The sequence below is a fragment of the Pleurodeles waltl genome, chromosome 5 (genome assembly GCF_031143425.1).
Source record: "Pleurodeles waltl isolate 20211129_DDA chromosome 5, aPleWal1.hap1.20221129, whole genome shotgun sequence".
Taxonomy (NCBI): Eukaryota; Metazoa; Chordata; class Amphibia; order Caudata; family Salamandridae; genus Pleurodeles; species Pleurodeles waltl.
This window is the reverse complement of record NC_090444.1, coordinates 310,230,992-310,255,983: the sequence shown is the minus strand read 5'-3', so window position 1 is coordinate 310,255,983 and position 24,992 is coordinate 310,230,992. Positions and strand designations below refer to the sequence as shown.

General features: G+C 41.2%; 1 protein-coding gene across 1 annotated transcript in view; it reads left to right on the top strand.

Moving 5' to 3' along the window:
* The window catches only part of FSHR (follicle stimulating hormone receptor), a 1,893,748-nt gene that overhangs the window by 791,563 nt on the left and 1,077,193 nt on the right, over nt 1–24,992 (top strand). The window contains exon 2 of the mRNA XM_069236717.1: nt 15,892–15,963. Within this exon, the coding sequence (XP_069092818.1) occupies nt 15,892–15,963 (72 nt within the window). The remainder of the gene's footprint in view (nt 1–15,891; nt 15,964–24,992) is intronic.

Sequence of the window (24,992 nt, the reverse complement as noted above, 5' to 3'; positions counted from 1 at the left end):
GGCGTTAGTTGGCGTTAGTTTTGCGTCGAAATTGCGTCAAAAAAAACGACGCAATTTCGGCGCAAACGGAGTATAAATATGGCCCTATATACTTAAGGTTATTTTAACCTGGAATACTATTTTACGCACAACACAGATGGTGAGATACTAGGCATGAAAGGTACGCGATTGAAAAGATGACAAAAAAACTCTACTTACTCTGAAAAATAAAAATGAAAAATGGTCCATCAGGCTTGTTTGCTCTAGCTCAGAGGCTTAGGTAATTCAAGACACAATTAACTGCTATTTCAGCCGCTACCATAAAGATAATAAGGGACCCAAAGCATGCATAGCGCGCTTCGAATAGTTTACACAGGCATATTAATGCATTTTGCTATTGATTTTTTACCATAATTGATCGCACTTTAATTTGAAAAAAGTAACTGCTGGGGACAGGTACATATGATTCCCTCTAACTTGGCATGTTTATATTAAGGTGGATAATTGCCTAAAATGCTTCGGAAAATTGGATTGATAGTAAATGGTTTATGCAGTTAATCCATGTTCAACTTTTTGTGGAAAAAACGCGGAGACAAACGATGGATTTTGCAAACCATGGATATACTAAATTTATTCTAGAAAATTAGGTTCCCTGGTGCTACTTCGTTTGAAATTTATAGGCATATTTTTGTGCATTTTAGTATACACAGAGCATATGACATTTTTCTAGATGTCTCATGATCGTGATCATTGCTTTAATAAAGAAGACATACAGAAGAAAGCAACATGTTTAATATATTTGCCTACTGAAATAGTGGCTTGCTAGTCTAAATTGGGGATTAAGAAGTTTGTGGAAAGGGGATGGACATACGTATCAGGTGGCAGCAGGCTGGCCTCTGTTGAGGATGGAAGAATGGCATCTCATACCTTTATATTGGTTACTTCTTGTTCTAATGATGTGCAGCTGCTCATGGGGAGTCTGGTTGCTAGCCTGCTAACATGTTACCTGGTACCAACAGTAGCAACTTATTGGTGACCCTCCTGGATCCAAACCCAGCTGCTGCTGTCTGGTAGATGATGTTGACCAGCACTGCCTAAGCCTGTAGTCTTGCCATATCTTGTGCCCTATGTACGATATCTCTACAGGTGCTCCGAAGTAGTGAAATTATGTGAAATATGTCTCTTTGCCTGCAGTGGCCTTGAGGGAAGCCTCAGTGGAACACAGAGGGGTGTGAATGAAGCTTTGGTTGTTCAGGGTACAATGCAGAAAGTCTGATGTGCATCCGGGTAATCCTAATTTTGAGTTTCCAGCATTATCAAGGGCAACAGGAAAATGAAAGTAGTAGGAGCATCTTGAAATCTAGCTGACATTGGTAGGCTTCCAAAGGTTCATGTGTACTGGAGTGAAATGAGGATTGCCTCAAAAAATAAGGGCTGACAAGTGACAAATGCGAGTGGAAAGAAGAGGGAAATGTAACCTTCCACTGGTCCTACTTTACATTATGTCATATTTACATTTCCACCTTTGAATTGCAGTTTCTAACAACAGACCTTCACCTTGCACCCACCACAGGGATGACAGATAATAGTGTCAATTTAACGAAGCATCTTAGGGCAGGGTGACATTCAATAGATTGCTCTGATGGTGTCAGGGAGGGAAATCATACAATGATCCCATCATGCATGGAGAAATATCCCTGCACATGAAGGGCTTTGTTACTTGTTTTCAAAATAAAAATTCTCACTTTGATTTTGGGAGGTTGCTTCTTGAAACCAGAAAGCCATTGCAGAGGTAGTTCCAAAAGCGTGGATTTTAATCAGAAAACATTCAGTGCTTTTAGTAAAACCATCACACCAGTAGATCCACTAAGCACACAGGGATACCCATCTCCATGGTGGGGATCTCTAAATTTAGAAAGCAGTCCTCTGCCTACGAGGTGGGGGCTATGGCCTCTACAGAGCACATTGTTTAAAGTGCCACCAGCTAGTTTTGCAATGACCCAAGAAGTCTCCAAAAGCTATCATTATCTCCCCCTTTAGTTTTTGGTCTGAACTAATGGTGTACTCTTTGGAAGAAAGTGAGGGTGGAAGGATCAACTGTTCAGAAAGTAGAGATTTAACAGAATAATTCATGAACTGTCCAGATGAATTGCAGAAAAAAGTCAAAATGTATAAACACATTGTATGGTCCTTCCTCAGGGCGCAGAATGGCAGAGTATTTCAAGCATTCTTTAAGAAAGAATAATCTCTGTGACGAACACTTGTTGGCTCTCTTGGTACAAAAAATGTATCACACTTGTATGAGCTACTTCCCGACATGGAGGCAGCTTTGTATTGTGCATAAGCTGGAAATATGGTCAGGCTCATTGCCTATGGGTGCTATTTTGGTCACTTTCTCACCCTTCTTGATAAGCAAGAGAGGATCTCAGACATAATGGTCAAAGAGTACCTTGAAGGGCTGAACACACCACCACTTTCTGGTAACACTCTGCATAGAAGAACATTTTACTATTTTATCCTAAATGGGGCCTCTATATCATACTTCTACATCACCAGTCGTACTCGAAAGCACCTTAACTATGTTTTATGCCAATCTATTGGTCCTGAAGTAGAAGAAGTTGAGACAGCACAGTTTACCCCACAATTGCCATGTTAGGTGCCATTCAAGTAGGTGGAAATGAAAATGGTCCACCTAGCACTAGAAACATATTTCATGGACAAAAGTCCAGTATGAACCACTATAGGGGCATTGTTACTTCTGAGGATCTCTACTGGACATGATGCTGGATTCTTGAGTCCTCCTTCTTCTACTGGAAAAGTCTCAGACATGGACAGCCATTTCCTGTATCCTCAGTGCTGTTGATTGTAAGTACTTCATTGGACAACTGGTGCCTTACATATAGAGCCTTTAAAGAAGGAAAAATGCCACAACAGCTGAAAAAAATCTTCCAATGGAATTAGAACTGTTGAACGACATTAGAAAGAAATGATGGAGAATTCAGAGGAAAATATTCCAAAGCATTCTGAAAGACAAACCTCAAAGGAAAAATGAAGCAGAGGAACTGAAGGGGCGATGAACGCAATGAAAAATACTTCAAAATGCATGCTTCCCACCTTACTCTTGGACTTGGCTGTTTATACACTCTCCAGACAGAAAGCTATTCTATAAGAAAAACATAATAGAACAGGCACCTTGGATTGAGTCACACAAAAGAGAGACTCTTCTTCACTTCTTGTTAAGGTATACTGGAGAGAAGACAACATGGGCACAATAGGGGAACCCAGTAGAGAAGGTAAGTGATCAACCTACTGGAGACAAGCATAGCCTGTTCGAAATGCAAATGGTACAGAGAGAAACACTAGGTACTAAAGGAAAGTAACACCGGACCCATGAGTCTAAAACATGCTCACACATCTGACCTCAAGCATTTCTAGGGAACAAGTGTGACAGTATACCCCTCCCATTAAGCTTCCAGCTTGTCTGGGCATTGTCTGAAAAAATGATGAACTAGAATTGGGGCACAAACTGTAGAATCATCTTCCCAAGTTTGTTCACTAAGAGTACACCCTTTCAAGTATTTCAAGTATATCGAAATTGTAACTTCCCCTGCAAAATCAATGAATCACAGATGTCCTGTAACCAATATTTTAAAAAAAATCCTTTACCAACATTGGAGGTGGCATGGGTGAAGTGTATTGTTAAGGATCAAGACAAATGGGTTTTAATTGAGATATATGAAAAACAGGATACATTCAACATTTTGAATGAAGATAAAGATTAAAGTCTACAGGATTGATTCTTTGGATGACCTTAATAGGTTCATATAATCTAGGTTTAAATGTATTTTAAGATAAGTGAGAAGGAAGGAACTTTGATGATAACTAGATCTTGTTCACTAACTTGCATTCAGAACAAGGATGTTTATGACTTTAACTTTCACACTTTTGATCTTTCTTCTTAAGGTTTGTAATTATTCTGCAAGGCTTGTAGCTGCTGGCACAGAACATCTTACTTGATAAACAGATGAAAATGCTTTTGGGTGAAACCTTTTAAAACAGAAGAGTAGAGAAGTCTGAGTAGCACTGTTTTAAAGTGGTTGATAAGAAGACCTATCGTTCCGAGGTAAATTACAAAAATATAGGGCCTCATTATGACCCTGGCGGTCTTAAGACCACTAGCGCTGCAGCACTGCTACTTCTCCTCCACTGGAGGGGCTGGTGGTGCTGGTGCTACTAATCCACCAGGGAAGCTCTACAAGCAGCACTGCCTTGGGGATTATAAGTCCCTTTTCTGCTGGCGATTACATCACAGTAGCACTGCCATGTAAAGTCTGGCAGAGACAGGATGCGGGGGCTTCATGGGGGGCTGTCACTGCCAATGTACTTGCCATGGGCAGATCACGGGCCCCTGTGGCCAGCCCTGTTGCGCTTTTCACTGTCTGCGATTGGTCTTTGAAGACAGTGAAAAGGGTGACAGGTGCTGGTGCACCCTATGCAAAGCAACATTGCCATTGGCTCTATTATGATCCTGCGTCAATGTTGTGGGGTGTTTCCAGCTGGACCAGAAGGAGGAAACTCTGTTTCTGCCTGATGACCCAGCACAAAACCCGTAATAGGGATTGAGGGAAGGTGGACAGCACTAGAGGTAACCTGACCCGTGGGACTTCGGCGAACAGCCTTTTCCGTCCACCGAAGTCATATTTAGGGTCATAGTTCCAGCCTTTGATTCACCCTTTGAGTGTGAATATTAGACTTGGAATAAATGCCAAAAGACAGCAAAACATTGATCTGCAGAATGTTAGAGAATGATTTTTAAAAATGGGAAAGAACTGTGGTCCATGATCAGAAAATACCGCCATGAAGATATAAAACATCTTGCAGAAAGACTTTAACAATAGATTTGGTTGATGGTGACCTTTGCAAAGGTGAAAAATGGGTATGAAATTTATGGGCTATAAAGGGGAAAGAGTGACAAATTAGTTAAGATTGTATGTCATCCTTCAGACAGGACAAGTAGGTACACACCGTATCACATCTACCTGGACTGATGGCCAACGGAATGATCTGAGAACAAGATCTGGTTTAGATTTCACCCACTGATGGCTTGCTGTTGGGGATTCATTCCACACCTATAAAACGTAACGTCTTAGCTCTTTGGATGGTATATATATAACTTGATCTTTATTTAACCTTTCTCTCTTGATTAAGGACAGATTCATCAATTCTTAAGCCTTTTCTTGGAAAGAGCTAGTTCTCACTCTTAGCTCTGCTCAAATCAAATTGTGTTTGAATTGTAATGGACTGTCTGATACGTTTGGAATAATGCATCAACTACAATGTACTTGGAGCCTGGAAGATAAGAAATGTAAAAGTCAGATACTAGCTAACCAAAGAAGTAGTCTGGTCTAGATTGGTGACTTTTCTGCAGTGGAGACTCAGAGACACTGCAAGTTTCGATAGTTGCTCATGGTTTCAGAACATGATTGGGTAAGCATTAACTAATGTCTCCATTATGAGAAAGCAATCATCATGGCAAATACCTCTTGATCTAAGACCCAGTAGTGTCTTTCACATTCTGCCAGAATGTGGGACAAATAATATATTAGATGTTCAAGGTTGTTGTCTTCCTGCTTTTGCAAAAGCAAAGTTGCAATTGCTCTTTCAGACGCATCTGTCTCAGCAACATATTTTTCAGTTGGGTCTTGATGGTGCAAAATTAAGGCCTCAGCAAAGATTTCTTCAGCTTGCAGGGGCTTGTCCATTGCTACAATCCCAGCAAAATCCTCTTTAAGTTGTTCTTTTAAAAAAAAATAGGGTTATGTCACTAGTTGATTGAGCAAATGAAGAAATAACGGTTGTTAGAAATTAGATCAGGAAAGTCTTATCTTAAAATGTTGTGCTTACTCCACAGTTGGCTGTATTTTTGACTGGTTGAACTCACATTTTTCAAATTCACAATATAGTAGTTAACCTGGACAGCCCTCGTGTTGCATGTTATCACTCTCTACGAAACACTATACACAAACATGAATGTGGATGTTCTGCCACCACCTCTCCAATCTTTTTTCTGTGTGGAAATCTCCCCCTAAATCGCAGAGTCTCCCCACACATAAATATGTGTTTTAGTAGTAAGGGTGGGTGAGATAGAGAGAAGTGGTTGTGGAATGGGGACTACTTACAACTAATGAGGAGGGAATTGGGGAGGAACAATGAGGGGTTAAACGAGGATAAGGGAGGGATATCAGAATGTACACTCACCACAAAATGAATAAGCATTTAACTATTCACAAACTGCACTTCTAAATTTACTAAAGCCAAAAAGGGACCTGGACCTACAGTAAATTACTCCAGCTCACAGCTGAAGTAAGTCCAGCTCCACACATGGCCAACTACTTCAATTGCAACACTCTCACATAGAAAATCATAGAGGAAGATACTTCAAATAAACCCCATAGGAAATATTGTTAATTTGAAAGAAATCATTTCACATAGTTAAAAAAATAATATATATAATGCAATGTTAAAAGTGAATTAAAAATAAAACTGTTTATTTAATTATAAAATATTTTAGTAACCCTTTCTACATTTACCAATTAATGCCACATCACATTTTAATGAAATAGAATTCATTTTAATTCATTCAATACCTCACTTTTAATAATTATTAATACATAAAAAGAAATGTGGGAATTCATTTTTTAATTTAAACTTCAGCAAAATCATTTTTATTTAATTTGATATATTTAAATTAAATAATGATTTAATAACAGAAGTTAATAAAATAGTGCTGTTGCATGTTTTCTTGTACATTTGAAATAAGCATATAAAATCAATTTATATTAATATTTAACATTACAATACTTTTACTAATTGTATTTAATTGAATAAACGTTGTTACTTTTCCCTATACTTTATCATGAGGAGACTCTGCAGTCGAGGAGGATTTCTTCATATGGTAAAGTTTAGGGGAAGGTACCTATATGTTATCCAACAGAGATCACCACCCCAGTGGATAAGGAAGAGGTGGAGCATGAGAGAGAATTTTACAAGCAAAGGATCAAAGTTTTTGGCATGACCAAGAAGCTATCTACTCCATGTACCTGTTCTCACCTTATGTGTGTGTATGTATGTATGTCTTATTTCAATAGGATAAAACTAGTCAAAAGACAGCGGAGTGCTGAACAAAGCCAAAGGCAAATTTAAAGTCACTGAGTAGTAGGAGAGGAAGGTGAGTTGTGAATGGTAAATCCATTTTGATATAGCATTCTTTATACTCAACTCATTCCTAAATTGGAAAAGTGCGGGGCAGTCCTATTGGATGCCTGGAAATTATTCCAGATACCAGGAGCATAGGTGGAAAAGGCTTGTTATCTTTTCTTTTTCTTTACACTTTTTAGTTTGCATTCTGATGCTGTGCTTGGTGCATCCATGCCCATAATGACTAGAGATGGCGAGGTTGTCTGCATGCTAAGTGGGGGTGCTGATTGTTATGGCTAATGTGCCCCCCACACACACACACACCAGGTACACTGTTTATTAATATTATTTAAACTATTAATCATATTGCTACTAGCAGGGCACTCCCTTCTGAATGTGGTAGTATTTCCCCCCAAAGCAGAGTGTTCATCCCTGCCTGAACTCTCCACTCTCAGTGTGGAGGGTGCCATTCCTTATGCAAAGCTCTCTGCCCCAAGTGTGGAGTCTCTACCCCGCACGCAGGGAGAAGACTCCGCACTCAGGGCAGAGATTTCTGCATATCACAATAAACAGGAAATCACATACAGGAAAAGGAAGTCAGACATTTTGAAATCATTCTGAGCCATCCTTTTTTTTGCCACAAAAGCATCCTACTCCATCCTGCTGCTCCCTTCATGATTCTTGCCCCTAGCATGGCTAAGGGAATTGATGATAAGGCTTTCCGTTCTCTGTCATTTCATTAGACATCATTAACAGGGGGTGGTTGACAAGTACTCTTAGTTTTATGGGGGTTCTAGGATTCAGCTGAGCAAGGCCTTTCAAGCCCAAATCCCATATAATTGCTCTAGGCCCTGCAGTTTGTAAAACTTATATTATAAGTTGTCTATATACAGCCACTAATTGATTTCATAATTGCCTTAATTCCAGAGCTTTCAGACTACCTACATCTAGTTAAAGAGTATGCCTACCTAATGTGAACAGGGAAACCCAGGATTACCTACAGGACGCCTTCTGACATTCTGTACAGCATTTGGTAAATATCCACAAATTAAGCTTGGTGTGTAGAGGCATTTTTATATGTATGAAAGTGCCTAGTTTTTGAAGCTACAAGGTCATGCTCCACCCATGAGTAAAATAATTTGGAGGTAGGCAGCATGTGCAGTTACTTCAAAAGTTTCTGCCATAGTTGATGGTGCTCTGAAGTTTACTCATCAAAGGTGGTTTTACTGGAATTATAAAACAATTCAAAATTAGATAAAAAACTGAAATAAATATGAGGAGTGCATGAAAGTAGTTAAGTACCTGACAAACCCACACCAGGGTGGGAAATAGGAGTATTGTTAAAGTCTTGTCTAGGTCTTTCAGTAGTACTTAAAGATTGGCCGCATCACGGGATGCCACTGACAATCTTTTTTTGTTGTTTTTATACAAAATCTGGCCCTACAATAGGTGTTTTACCCCAGTGGTAAAAGTACAGGTTTGATGCTAACTTACCAACTTGAGACAGTTAGCCTGGTGGGCTATTACCCTTGAACCACCTGAGCATTAAATGAGGATGGTTGATCATTCACCATATTGTTGTTAATGGGTTTCACTTTCAGCCATGAATAGACCCACACAATAACACACATTAGTAATTCATATTATGATTTATTAAAATCAACATCCTACCCTACTGCAAATAATGTGCATAGTTGTAACTTTAAATATAATCAAAACAAGGTCAATGAAAATGATTAATAAACAAAATATTGAAGAGAATTGCAACACTGTAATGGTATTCCAGAATTTCATTACATGGAACAATCTAATCTGTCTTTTCTCCAACCCCCCTTTCTTGCCTTCATTTAAGTTGTCACCTATGCATTCTTTTTCAGGGATTTTTAGAGAATCCTAGCTACAACGTTGGCTTTAATTGCTACATTATTATATTACAATAAGTACTGCATTCTGAATTCCAACAGCCCCAATCCTCTCTGATTTCTGTAAAGCTACATTTTTGCACTGATCTGAAATTAAGGTAGAATGTTTAATTGATAAATGGAATGAATCATGTGATGTATGATGGTCAGTGAAAGTGCAATATAGGCCCTTTTTACAGTACAGTTGAGATTTAGCATGGCTTTTGTCTGTGGATACTGTAAGAAATTTGAGTATTAGAGGAGGGAGAACCACAAAAGTCACTAAATAATCATGTGCTTAACCCCATGGTAGCAGGGCATAAAACAGTCATGCTTGATTTAGAGGCAATGTGTAAAGCATTTATGCACTACTCAAACAGTATAAAGTAATAACACAAGACAAGAAACCATTGTAGAAATATAGAGATATTTTAATAAATAAAATGATATCAGAATGACAAGAATCCAATACCTAGAATCTGGGATATGATTTTATAAAGTTTAAACTAAAAATATAGCAAAAAGCATTATGGTCAAGTGGTCACAGTAGGTTGGGACCTAGGCAAGATTTGAGGCGGACTGTGATGGATCTGGATCAGATACAGAAACACAGTTGGACGCAATTGAAGGCTTTACCTGGAGACATACCCTCAAAAATGGAAGCCCAAAACCTTCACACAAGGCTTCTCCACAAGATCACATAAACATAGGAGGCAATCTCAGCGAAACCTGTGGTTTTTGGAGGGTAAGCTTCTAGTATTAGAAATAAACATTTCAACCTAGGAAATGTCCCTAGCCAGCCGGAGGCTGTTGGCCATTTCATCTGATAAAAATGTCTACATTTGCACTTAGTCATTCTTATGGAGCTCGGACTCCTCAAACACAGCAAAGGTGCATGCTGTAGCCAAAGAAGGCTCCATAAGGCCAGATGTCACCTCCACAAGATATGACTGTAGAAGAGTTAAAGACTCAGAGCAGAAAAACCTGAATCTTCAGCCCAGTGGCAACACACCATGGTTGGATGGGCTTCGCAGGTTTTTTTCCTCGTCATCTAGAAGTCTTTGGAGCTAAAATGTTTCTAAGTATGACATTTTCAGGGATGATGGGTGTAGTACTATATCTTGAACAGGAGGTCAGCCTAATGACCGTTGGAGTTTTTTTTGTCACTGGTACAAGAGGGAGCAAGTTCAAATGCGTTCAAGGGAGGGTAGTGTGAATGCACCATCTATGCCTGGAACTAACTTGTCAATGGTAGTGCCTCCTGGCTCCTCCTTAACCAATGGAATAAAAGTTCCCAGGAGTAACCTTACTCATTTGTACAGCATTTTGTGTGTCCTATTGAAAACAATAAGCCACTCTGCCTAAATCCAAGTTGGTGCAAATCTTCTTAGAAGGTGTGACCCACCTCAGAGGTGGCCAAAGATATGGCCTGTGAAATGTACAGCCCCTCCTCTGTAATAACTCTAAACCACCTTCTCCCTTTCCACTAGGATTGTTGCCTGCCTGACTTGGGGAACAAAAGAAGGTACCTATCCATGTTATTGTCTGACATCTTGATGTAGATGGGGATGCCCTTTGAAGTAAATTAGGATCTTGAGCATTGCTTGAATCCTGCCAGAGGACAAAAAAGCACCTCCTGATACACAGACCTTTGTCTCTGCTCTGGGAACAGTTTTTATACCACATTAGGGCTTGAGCACACAGAGGGCTGCATTTGTATTGGGAAAAGTTAACTTTTTAAAAGTAACATTTCCATAATAATAATTAACAATCTGACATTCCATCCAATTTGGCTTTTTAATCAATATTAAAATATAGATTTGCTCATACTTCTAGCTGGTCCCCTAGTTTGAGATAACAGTTTTTTAGGCAGCATTCCAACCATGAAAATCATGTTTGGGGGGGTTTAAATTTATTTTAATGATCATACATTTTTTGTAAATGTATTTTGGGATTTTTCAATGCATATTCTTTTATGTATTTTGTACATAAAGTAATATATTTTCCCATTAAATGTTTAATATCTTTGTGGTTTTATTGTGTACATACTGCCAACACCTAAGCCCTCTTTCTGTCATTGTCTATAAGTAATATTCAAACTCCAACAGCAAAGCCACTCACAGTCATGTGACCCAGGACACTGGCAGAAGGCACAGATGGTTTGGACAAGAAAGTACCAACTTTCTAAAAGTGCCATTTTCAGAATTGTGACCTAAAATCAGATTTTACCATTAGGTAAAGAGGCTTTTAAATTACAATTCATATTAGAGTAAACAGCATGCCTCTCTCTGCCCCCGGTCTAAAGCTAGCACTTAGTAAATGTAATAAAGTAACCCAGTGTTTGTTAATGAAACCTTACCACATGACTTAGAAATTTTTCATTGCCATGACAAGAAAAACATAAGCACACATGTTTTACTTTTTAAATACAATGCACCCTGCCAGGTTGAAATGGCAACTTAAAAGTGCACTTGAGATGGAAGTGGCCAGGGACAGGCCTTAGACATGTTTTAAAAGGCTACTTTAGTGGGGGGGTGGTACAATGAGTGCTGCAGGTCCATTAGTAGCATTTATTTATAAGCCATGAGGACATGTAGTACCATTTACTAGGGACTTACAAGTAAATTCAATGTACCAATTAAGTATAGGCCGATTTTTCAGGTTTGAAGCAGACAGCACAAGCACATTAACAATGGTTAGCAGTGGTAAAGTGTTCAGAGTCCTAAAAAACAAATTCAGTAACAGGAGGAGTGAAGGCAAATATTTTGGAGGAGTACTATGCCAAGAATGTCAGGTCTAACAATAATGTTTGATGGTTCTCTAAAAAAAAACATGCACTACACAGAACCACCAACAGCTTACAAAGATTTCTCATTGTGTATTAAACATGCATCAACTCTGATAGTAGACTTCAATAAATGAGAGATATTATGAATGTAGTCTATGCGTTTTATAATGTGCCCAACGTAAGGGGCCTTATTCACTAAGGTAAACATAGACCAAATGTCTACGTTTAGACCTGAAGTCTAACTTTACTCATAGCAATGTTACACTTTTAGTATAGGTTTATACTTTTGGTCTAAACTTTGACCGAAAGTCTAAACTTTGACCAAAAGTCTAAACTTTAACCAAAACTGTAACTTTACTATGAGTTAAGTTAGACTTTTGGTTTAAGTTTACACTTTTGGTGTAAACTTAGACTTTTGGTCTAAGTTTACCTTTGTGAATCGGGCCCAGGGAGTTTTTGAATAGTGGGTATTTCTGCAGCTCTGAACTCGGAGTTTATCATGTGATTCAAGGGGCATTTTGAAAAATGTGTCATTTCTTGCACACGTTTGGTTGCCCAAACATGAAGAGAACTTCAGTTGATAATGACACCTGTACTAGTATTTAGTGTAGACATACTATCACCATAAAATCACCATACAATAAATATCCCACTTGTATGTGCAGGCTATTTCAAGTGACACAAAAGGCTTCAAAAGCAACAACTTTTTTCCTTTTACGTGTACTCATTTTTATGAGAGTACGGAAATCTGTAGAAATAGATAAAAATCCTACCACCCAGAATTTCTACAGTACTCACAACTAAATTAGTTCCCTAATTTTGTGGCTGGGTCTATTGTCTGCAACAGGATCCTATCAAAACTTGGAGTGCGTGAAGTCAATATGGTGTCACTGTGGTCAGTCTTGGCCCGAACTGAGGATATGAATTAGGTCCAAGCATACATGGTAGGTAGTGCTTCAATAAGGTGAAGTGTGGAAACGAAGGGAGGTAAAACTTTGGCAATTCTACACTGAAGCATCATGCAGACTGATCATCATTCAGAATTAAAAGGCCTCAAGCTGCTGGGGAATATTTTAACATCATTCTAAACTTAGGGGCAGGTTTATGAAAAGTGGCACTGCACCTAGTGCAGCACCACTTTTCTTGCACTCCTTAGCGCCCCCGTAATGCAACCATGTGTGTGCTCTATTTAAAATATCACACACCATGTCGGTAGTCAGGGGTACTAGTGTCAATTTTTTACACTAGTTCGGTGCTTTGCAGGATTAGCATAAAAAATGTTGACGCTAATCCTGCAAAGCACCCAGAAGCCCATTGGAAACATCGCTCTTAAGGCGTTAAAAATTCCGATAAAAATGATGTAAAGAAATCTCTTTGCACCATTTTGTTGGCCCACCTAGTGCCGGAAGGCTCCCCCTTGCAAACATTATGCCTGGCGCAGGCACAATGTGGCAGAAGGGGTTACAAAGTGGCGCAGTGCAAACATTGCACCACTTTGTAAAAATAGTGCAGTGTTTTTGGCCTTCCAATGCCACATTAATGTAAAAAAAAATGCTAATCTTTTGTTGGAACGACGCTAGGCCCTTCTAAACCTGGGCCTTAGTCTATGAAGGGGGGGATCCCTCTTGTGCAAGCACCACAGACATTTTCTCTCTTTACTGCGAGGACATTATGGGGGTCATTACGACCCTGGCGGAAGGCGGAGAACCGGCGGTAAGACCTCCAACAGGCTGGCGGTCTTACCTTGTGGAATTATGACCATGGCGGTTACCGCCATGGTCATCCGCCGGTTCTCTATTCCGCCCGCCAGGGCGGAGACGACCGCTGGGCTGGAGACCTGGGTCTCCAGCCCATCGGCCGTCACTATACCGCCGGCGGTATTTGGACCCGGCTTACCGCCGTGGATTTCCAGCGGTTTGAACCGCCATGAAATCCATGGAGGTAAGCACTATCAGTGCAGGGAATTCCTTCCCTGGCACTGATAGGGGTCTCCCCCACCCCTCACCCCCACCCCGACTCCTTCCCCTACTCCCCTCACCACCCCTGCCACCCCCCAAAGATGGCAGGACCCCCTCCCCAACCCGACCCCCAGCATCACATCACTCACACACACCCGACACGCATGCAGGCACTACCAACACACGCACACATCCCGACATACATGCCAACATCCACACACACAGTCAGACACGCACACCCACATTCAAACATACCCTCACACATCCATACAGACATACCTACAGACATACACGCACTCATTCCCATACATGCATCACCCCAAAAGCATACACGCACTCACACACCCCCTCTACATACTCAGATGCACACCCCCATGCACGCACACAACACCCCCCCACCCCCCTCCCCTAACGGACGATCGACTTACCTGGTCCGTCGATCCTCCAGGAGGGGACGGGAGCCATGGGCGCAGCTCCACCGACACCACACCGCCAACAGAACACCGCCACGGCGAATCACAGGACGTGATTCGCTGGGCGGTGTTCTGTTGGCGTGGCGGTGGAGGTGGAGCAACCTCCACTTCCCCGCCGCCCGCCAGTATGGCTGTTGGCGGCTCTCCGTCCGTAAAGGGACGGAGAGCTGCCAACGGTCATATTAGGCCAAGGGCAAACCGCCTGCACTGGCAGTCTTCCGCACGGTGGTCCCTCGGTGGTCTTTAAAAAAGACCGCCGAGGTCAAAATGACCCCCTATGTTCTCATCTTCTGCACTGTAAAGGTAGCGCAGAGGGCATGAACATTTCATTCTCCACACTAAGGCCTGCATTACAGCATGCCTGGCGTGATATCCCTGGGAAGGCTACTACTCGAGGCAAGTTTTAGGGTTTGAAGGTCCTCGAACTCCAGACCTCATAATTCAGGGACAGGAGACATCAAGCCTAGAGAATACTGAAGAGCTGAAGATGCTGCAGGGAACTGCTGCACCCAGCTCCTGTCCGCCGTTGCATGTCAGCATGGGTGTGAGAAGAAAAGTCTCCCCCTCAACTAAAGTTGAAGGAATCATGACCCCCCACCACTCAGGCCCTCTTTTAGGCCCGCCAAAACCCCCCAAAAAAAGCTCTCATAAAATTTTCCCCACCAAGGAGGTGAGAAATGTTGTTAAAAGGGGGAAACATGCAGACAGGGATCCGGGACTACAGGGTCCACCTGTTTTTCCACGTAACCCAGTTATCCTAAGGGAGAAAGCTGCAGATTTTGCAATTTCCTGCCTTGGTATCTCCCCATGGAGATAATAGGGAATTTTCAATGAGGCGCCAAACAGTTTAGCATGAATACATCTCTGACAAATTTCAGGATGAGAATGCACCTGCCTCAGGTTTATCTTTGTGGCTTTTCAAAAACATATACATATTTTCAACCACTGGAAAAGTAACAGTCCACCTCTTTGACTGAAGAGTCTGCAACTATGTTCATTTCTTAGTAAGAAAATATATTTGAGTGCAAATTTATATTCAATACAGTGCTTAATTTGTGCAGACAATAGTAGGTGGTGGGCAATGGCAACTATTTTTGAGGCTCAAGAGGTAATCGAGTCACAGTAAGATATAGGGAAAACGAAGAGCAGTATAGGGAATCCGTATCAAACGGAGAAAGCACTGAAGAAAAAGTAGCTCCAGGGAAGAGATAAGGAGAAGTGTTGAGTGGTGGAAGAAAGAGCAATGAGATGAAGTCGAGAGTATAATCGTGATATTATTCGTAAGCGAGATCGAAATCTATGGGCCCCTGCTTTTTATTTTACAGATCATTGCTTCTGAGCATTACTAAAGTGGATTGCACTCTTGAAAGAACATTTTCTCCACTTCAGTCGGCCGGTACCTTAGAAAGGACCGACAGACCATCCTGTCGTGCCCTTTCACGTTATCATAATGAAACAAGTTGAGATGCGTTATCTTTAATAATCTCAAAACAAATATTTCTACATATCAGACAACGACCGTTGCATTCTTTGTTGTTGTTACCGCAAAGTTAAGCATTACTTTTAACGCTCGCATTTGTGTTTTTTTTTTCCAGAAGATTTGTGCTCACAAAAGTTACTGTTATCCCAAAGGCAGCTTTCTCAGGATTCGAGGACGTTGAAAATATGTATGTATCTCTTCTTTGTTTCCCAGCTCCTGCAAGTTGTTTTACCACTATGTTTTGCCTTTCAAATATAGACACTACTTGACCAGTGTTGACATTTTCACATTCAGTGAATGTTTTCCATCAGTGGCCTGAAGATCAGAAAACACAAAGAAGCGCCACTTGTCGGAAACTCGACTGAACTAGATCATAGATAAGGACTTACATATTCATCATTGTAGATCGTTATCGGTATCGTTAAAAAAAAGTAAACTTAGAGGACTAAATATATTATCTCGCAGTGATAAATAAAATCGCTCGTGACCTTTCTTGATTTTTTCGAAACAATTATGAGCAAGAATTAAGTTAAAAGGATGAAACAGCGTGGGACCAATGACCGATTTCCTGACTTAATTGTATATTTCGTATTGATAAGAAAATACTGGCATAATGTAGCGCATGCATTGCACCACTTTGTAAATTTGGCGCAGCGATTTTGGCCTCTTTGGGCCACATTACAGTTAAAAAAAAGCGCAAGGAGGCATTAGGGGCTCTAAAATCAGCCCCTCAATATCTTATTGATGAACAAACCAAAAATCTCTAATTTAAAAATATTAAAGATGTGTTGTTTTTTATCAAAAATATAACACATTTCATTGTTAATTATGGATAGAAAATGTCAAAGTCTGTAAGCTGCAAAGTTGGTTAAAGTGTATATTTGTTTTCCACTTACCAGCAATAGTAAAATAATGTAACTCTGCTTCATTTATATAAAAAGTTTATTTTTAGCAGGCTTCTAGGTGAGTTTCAAGTAAAAGTTAATAATTAAAAAGCAATTAAACTCTAACATTTACCAGTTATAATTTTCTGAAAAAATTATAGCTTGCACCTCATCATGCACTGCTTATGACCTCACATATTAGATCACTCATGGCATCTCAAATGACATCACTGATGACGTCATATAGTCATTCTGACACCGTCCTATCTAGTTTGTGGACTATTAACCCTGGTGGGATTAGCCTTTTAAATTCTTCACTTGACCCACAATTTTAAGCCAAGAGGTTGATATGTAGATTTGGCATGTTAAAGACTCATGTTAAGGGCCTTTTGGGCAACGCTCCATAGTTTACTAAAATACACTTCAAACATTATTGAGATTGGCATCTTGACATTCAACCTCAGAGCCACACTTACAACAGCATCTGATAAACTACCTATGAGTGGGACACCCCACCTTCTAAATCATTCTATGTTATTCAATAATCTGCAATGCCTCCAAATCTTTTTAAAATGTTCAAATATAAGCAAGCACAGCTTATAGAATTGATCTATAGCACTGTATTACAACTATTACCTCAGGCAGATGCTTGCATACCCACTAGTGGTTTATGTATTGTCAACAGCAGCTTTGGCTTTTTTCACAGATATTTTAGAACGGGCTTTGATATTAGGCCACAGGCTACTTTCCGACATACCTCTACAACCCACATCAGGTGTACTCAGCCTTTACCTTGTTTAACATGGAGTACTTCTACTCCAAGCTCCAGTGATTTGTAAACGGTGTACCATATAATGTTTAAAATTCACAATTATTCTTGTCTCCAGGCCTTATGCAATTTCTATGCTATTGCCTACATGTGTACACTCATTAGCTCTCTGCTGTATTTGACCATGCTATTGTGCTGTCATTAATGATGTAAATTGTTTTTCAAACTTATTGAGTTTTGCCTTATTTCAACACCTAACTATCACATCACTTTAACCTTTGGTATTTTCAACTAATATCTAGGGCCTTTTTAGGGCATTTTTAATGTATGCTAAGATCTTATTAGAATACCTAACTATAATGTTACTTTAACCTTTAACTGGGTAGTTATGATTAGGTCATCAGTGATGCAATATATCCTGTCATAGAACATGTCATGAGTGATGTAAAATGTAAGGTCATTAGCAGTGCCTGTTGGGCGAATTACTGTTTTTTAACTGCAAAATATTGTTATCACTGCCACATTCAGCTAACTATAACGTTACTTTACCCTTTGGATATGTGCATATATTCAAACTTAGAGTCATTGGACAGATGCCTGCAGGTCTGCTATGTTTTCCAATCTAAGGGCTGTGGCAAGGGGTGAAAATAGTACACCATGAATTGGTTGCCTCCACTTAGGAGAGGAAGGTCTGCTACGCAATGGACATCTACGTTGTGCATAGGGTATCGTTCCAACAGCTGAGCCAGTCCTTCAGGGTGAATTTTGTATCTGAATCGGCATTTTGATTTATGTGATAGCAGACATGGTGGCTGTAAAAAATCAGTGAAATTATTGAAGCCCTTTGATTAGTTATAGACGTACCAATGAGAATGGTGCATGTAGGATTTAATTCAATCAGATATTGTGCACCATATTACAAGCAGTTCTAAGCATTGATAAAGGCATTATTGCGAAACGTCTGTAGAAGAATTTCAGTGAATGAATCTCTTGGAACCCTGTGAGTGTTCTGTTTTTTTGTTAAAGTAATTGTTGTGGAACGCACAAGTTCCTACCCTTGCAAACGGATGCATCCGTCCTGATTTCAGAGGTTGAGGTGGGATTTTTGTCAAAATACATATATATATATATATATTTACACACTTCGGCCTTAGGCTTTAAATTCAACAGTTCCTATTCCAAGAATATGACATTGAAGAATGCCTCACTTTTGTCTTGAATACTCAATGTTAGCGTTCTAGTTGTTCCTTGGAAATCTTGGGAAGTGCTGCAGTTGATTACTAGAGAGTTAACTGAGAAATTTGCTGCTGATGTTGACAGTACAGATTTGACTCTGCATGTTAGAATGTTTAACTGAAATGGATGAGGAAGATATTTGAGCACTCATAGAAAATATGTCCTGTTTTAAGCTTTTTACAGCACTAACCATAATTTATATAACAAAACTACCTCCTAATTTTGATTATTTCTGAAGAAAATGAAATGCTTTCATTTGTACAGCTTTGATTCCATCATGATGGCTTCAGGTTTATCACCATTTTGTATTGGATGCAGAATATCAGCACGCTAGTTGCTCATTCTGTGGATAGCTACAGGGCGGCACTGGGTAATTAACTGACAGTGTTCCGATGCTATTGGAAGTACATGTGTAAGAAATAGGAGTATTAGCTGAGGGGGTAAGTACACATCTCAAGTAATAATCACAATCCTTAATAGGGTGAACAACTAACGTAATTAAAGAAATCTGAGCCCAACACCTTTCTAGCACAGGGCGGACCCGCTTTACTCAGAGGCAGTATATAAAGAATTAATGCAGTACCAAAACAGTAATAAAGTGAAAACAGAACGCAAGAAAAATCACACATAAGTATAGCAAAATAGAGAATACTTTAATAAATACAATACCACTGAAAAAATCCAAAAAAGGAAACTGAAGACATGAATTGTTAAAGGTTACAGTTCAAAATAACACCAAAAGCATTATGTTCCAACCATTGTCAACTGGCCTAGGCATGATTTAAGGCTCAAACCCAGCTACAGAAACCAATTCAAGCAGGTCAGAAGTTTTACTTTTGGTCTTAGTCTATGAAAAGGAATTCACAAATCTCAGCATGGCAAGGCAGCAGGCTGTGGTCATAGAGGTTTCCATAATGTCCATTAAGGTGCTGATGAAGCCATTGACTTTGGCGGAAAGCTTCAAATATGAGAATTTAAAATTTCAAACTGGGGAAGGTCCATTGCCGGCCAGGTAGTTTTTATGACTTAGTCCAGTGAGATTACATTCGGATTTAGTCACCTTTTTGGTGCTCAGTTTCTTCCAGTGCAGAAATGTTGTAGGCTGTTGCTGAATAGGGCTCTAGGAGGCCAGATAAATTCTCCACAAGGTCCAGATGAACTGCCTTTGCTTCTGAGGAAAAGCTCAGAGTGGGAGCCACTTGGCTCTTCAGTCCAGCTGCAATGCACCTTCGTCAGATTTTTTTGACAGATTGGTCCCAGTCCTTTACAGGTGTTTGAAGTCGAAAAGTTCCTAAGTCCCATGTTTCAGTAAATGTTATGAAGAGTACACTTTGACACAGCCAAGGGTCCCAGGACGTTAGAGATAGCACTAGGGAATGAAGATTCCCTCCAGGGTTCAGAGCAAGTCCAGTTGGAATGTGTCATCTGGGCAGTGCCAAAAATGCCTCTTCTAGCTTCTTGTGTCCTGTAGCTTCAATGAGAGGGTATATGAGGGAGGACAAGGCCAGTCCTTCAGGACTCTTTTCAGGTCTTCAATAGCAGATTCCTTTTCTTCTGATCATCTACGGGTTCTGTCGTTTTCTGAGGAGTGTACTGTGGGTGCCACATTTATTAACTGGCACCAGCCGCTGGGTGAGGTGACTCTTAGATGATTGCCTACCAATGGGGTTAAAGTTCCCAGTGGTTACCCTACCCACTTTTGTAGTGTTTCCTATGCACCTTACGGCAGAAAATCCCACATCCCCTCCATCTACCTAAAGCCAAGATGGTAGAAACTTTCTTCTCCTGGTCACACATATATGTATATATATATATATATATATATATATATATATATATATATATATATATATATATAACCATCCAGTAATTCATGAAGTAAAGTTTTAAGAGTGAAAAATGTGCACAATGCATTTTCAAAATGTGCCAATTATTAGAGCTGAGATTAGTGGTTATTAAGGCAAATCTGAATTTATGATTACCCATTATATCATGTTATCCAGAAGGCATTTTGCAAAACATGGTCGTTCTTGCATTACAAACTTACATTTGGAAGCAAAGAATTGAAATGGAAATCTTACATACTGTGTTTCCAAACGATTCTCAACAAAAACACTAATCCACTTGTGTGGTTGGAAACATCATCTACAGCAGGAAAGTGTGATCAACTGAGGTATTTGGCCAGCCCAGGGACAACCAGCATCCAGTGAAACTGACAACCCTTAAACATTTCTGAGAACTACACACCTTTGAAGGTCCAAGGTGATGTAGCCTATGTGGATCGAACACATTTTTCTTACAGAGAATTGCATGAAGAAACTCAAACATTGCTTAAAATCATACAATCAGCTCACCTTTCTATCAGAGAACATGCTGGAATCAGTGGTGTTGAGCAAAACTCAAAGTTATCCTCCACTTCTCCTCACAAAAATGGTATCACCCTCCCATGACAGGAACTGGCAGTGTTTGACTAGCATATTAGGCAGTCTGGCACACTGGCAGTGCACAAAGGACTAAATGAAAGGGACAGGGTGTAGGCTGTTTTTTTATCCCTTCAGAGGCCATGAGACCAAACATATTAATGATGTTTACAGTATATTTTGAGTATAGACAAGACAACATGCTGGGGGCCATACAGGGCACACCATCATGGACTACAGTGTGTCTCTAGGTTCAGAGAAGCCACAGGTTATAAGGGTTTCCATGGGCGCTGCTGACTGGGAATCTGAATACTACAGCCATCCCCATGAAAGGTAAATGGAAAATGGAATTTCTCTGGGCATATACGTGATGTGGGAAAGCAGAGAGGGCATAATACCCCTATTCTGCCTTCCCCTGGGGCAGAAATACTTGTTTGATGCCCCCTCCCTATTACTGTTCTCACTTTTTCACTGGTTGTCTGGTGGGCTTTCAGGCTCTTTCATGGTAGGACAGATTAGTGGGTATCATCCCAGTCTCCTTGTTGAGAAGGAGCATTATTTCACTGTTAGACTTGACATCATTGGCATGGTCTCCCCTAACATTTTGCCTCTACTTCCCAAATTGCTTCTGTGTGCTGTTTTTGTTTGCTCTTGACACTTTACAGCTGCTGACCAGTGCTGAATTGTAAGTGTTCCCTGTATACATTTTATGTGTACATTGGCTTATCCATGATTGGCATATTTGATTTGCTAGTAATTCCCTAGAAAAGTGCACTAGAGGTGCCCAGGGCCTGTAAATCAGATGCTACTAGTGGGCCTGCAGCACTGGTTGTGCCACCCACATTAGTAGCCCTATAAACATGGCTCAGACCTGCCACTGCAGTGTTTGTGTTTGCAGTTTTACACTGCCAATTCTACCTGGCAAGTGTACCCCTAAGGTAGGCCCTAGGTAGCCCCATGGACAGGATGCATTGTATGTTGAAGGTGGGGCATGTACTGATGTGTTTTACATGTCCTAACAGTATAATACTGCCAAATCTGTTTTTCACTGTTGCAAGACCTAGCTCTCTCATAGATTAACATGGGAGCTGCCTTTAAATATATTTAAATTGCAGTTTCATTTTGAGAGCAGATAGAAATATAAGAGTCTCTGAACTCACAATTTAAAAATACATCTGTTAGTGAATTCGGTTTTTCGATTGTTAGTTGGAAAATACCACTTTTAGAAAGTAAGCATTTATTTGCTTTAACCATTCTGTGGCTCTGCCTAATTGTGGATTCCCTGTCTAGGTCAAACTGACTGTTGGGCTGTTTGTGAATCTCCTTTAGATAGTGAAACAAAGGGAGCTAGGGTGTAGCCTGCATACCCTGATGAGCCATCTGGGCTGGAGTGGAGGGAGGAGTGGTCGCTTACACCTGAATGGGATGTGCCTGCCCTCACACAATACAGTCTCCAACCCTCTGGTGTGTGTTTAGAGCCTGGCCAGGGCAAGGCAGGATCCTGTAAACAACAAATAATTTGCACTGGAAAATCTTCTGTTGTGGGCACCAGACAGCTTCCCAATCTCCTGAGGCTGTTTCTTTGTCTTCAGCGAAATGACGGTCAGCACACAAGGCGCACTGAAAACTCAAGTGAAATGAGCGATCAACTCATTTCACTTTGACTCCCTTGGTGAAAAGGGGGCTATCTCAGTCCCGGAGCACCAAGGCAGATGAGAGAGATATAATTGGGAATGGGAGAACCTCCCCTTTTTAATGGTACCCCTCTATAGTGGATCCCTGAATGGAGATCGCAACAGGAAGGTGATCCCTAAGCATGGATACACCCACTGGACACCAGGGAGGGAGCAACAACCCCTTGTGCAAGGGGTTTTGCTCCCTCCTTGCTTTTTGTCCATAATCAGTCTTTCTGCCCTCCCACCCAAGGGGGCTGATGGGGGCAATAGACCCCAGTCTGCCCCTTCGGATGAGGGGAGAAAGCCCACTAGGCACCAAGGAGTTTTTTTTTCATTCATCTGAGGGTGAGGGCTGCCCAGAAAGGGCATTGCAATGCCCCACCACTCCCCAAAACATTGCCACAGTCTTCCTGTCTCCTCCTCGGGGCAGATGGGGGCAGTAATCCCCAATCTGCCCCCTCAGGGTGCAGAAAGCCCACTAGGCACAGGCATATTTTTTAGGCATCTAGGGGTGGGGGGTGCCCGGAATGGGCCTTGTAATGCTCTCCCCCTCCCCCCAAAAAAGTGGCACAGTCTTTCTGGCCCCCCCTTTGGGGGCAGATGGGGATAATAGCCTCTAATATGCCCCCCGGGGGCAGAAGGCTCACTAGGCTTCAGGGATTTTCTTTTATTCATATAGGGGTAGGACTTCCCAGAATGGGCATTTCAATGTCCCAACCACTCCTCAAAACAAATTAACACAGTCTTTCTACACCCACAAGGAGGCTGAAAGTCCACTAGGCATGAGGGATTTTTTTAAATTCATCTGGGGGTGGGGCCTGCCTGTAACAAGCATTGCAATGCCCCCATCCCTTCCCCCCAAAAATGGGCACGGTCTTTCTGCCCCCCCCTTTCTGGGCAGATGGGGGCCATAGCCCCTGATCTTCCCCCAGGGGAAAAAGGGCGACTTGGCACCAGGATTTTTCTTTACATTTATTTAGGGATGGGGGCTGCAAAGAATGCCCCACTCCTCCCCCCAAAAATATCAGCACAGTCTTCCTGCCCCCTGGGGGCATATGGGGGCAATTGGCCTTGATCTTCCCCCAGGGGAGGTGGGGGCAGAATGCCCATTGGGCACAAGGGATTTTTTTTGGGTAGCGTAGGGGTAGAGGCTGCCCAGAATGGGCATGGCAAATCCCCCACGCACCACCAAAATACATGAGCATAGTCTTTCTGCCTCTTAGGTAGGGCAGGCGAGGATTATCACTCCGAGATTTGCCCTCCCATCCCCCTCTGTGTGGGCAGAAAGCTACTAGATACCAGGCAAACATGTTTTAAAAAATAGAGGTATGGGCATGGTTATGACCCCACCCCAACTAAATGATGTAACAGTCTTTCTGCTCCCCTGCAGACTAAAGCATCTGATCCCAATGGTAAGCAAGAGGACATTTGACTCTTTTGGTTGTTGATTTTACATATGGGCCAGGAGAGCTTGGCTAACTACCGATATCGTCCTACTTACAATGGTGAACGGCTGCTCTTTTGGGCTTGGATAGGCTGCCACCTGGAAACCCTACCAGACCCAGACCTTTCTGGAAAGGTAGTGTGCTTCACATGCACCCTACACAATTTCCTAACCCTCAAAGCCCGGCAAACCTCCAATTTTGCCTGAAGTCATGCATGTTCCCAACATTTCAGTGATGGAAAACTCCTGCAATCTGTATGAATCCACAACATTCCTACCACCCAGCATTGCCCTACCTGTGCTTATAAAAACTTTGCCCCACTTGTGTCACTGGGCCTAGCGCTTTAACAGGAATGGACCCAACCATGATCATTAGGAGTCTCCACACAAGGTCTCCCATTGCCCTTGGTTTGATATGTTCCTGTCATGGCACTAGGCCCAGACACACAAATATGGCAACAGTTTTATCAGCACAGGTTGAGAACTGCGGGGTGGTAGGAATTTTCTGGCTTCACGCAATTTCCAGAGCTTTCCATCACAGCTATGTGAGGAAAATGTGTTTTTGTAGTCACGAGGTTTGGAAGGGATTCTGGTTAAAAAAATATGCGGAGAGTCATACAAGGCAGCCCACCCTGGATACCCTTAGGTATCTAGGGCCAGATTTAAGAAGACTCTAGCGGCATCTTACACCACATTTGTGTTATTTTGTTTTATGCAAATGTGGAGTTAAAGTGGCATTTCCCCTGTGCCATATTTACAAAGTGGCACAATGCATGCATTGCACCAC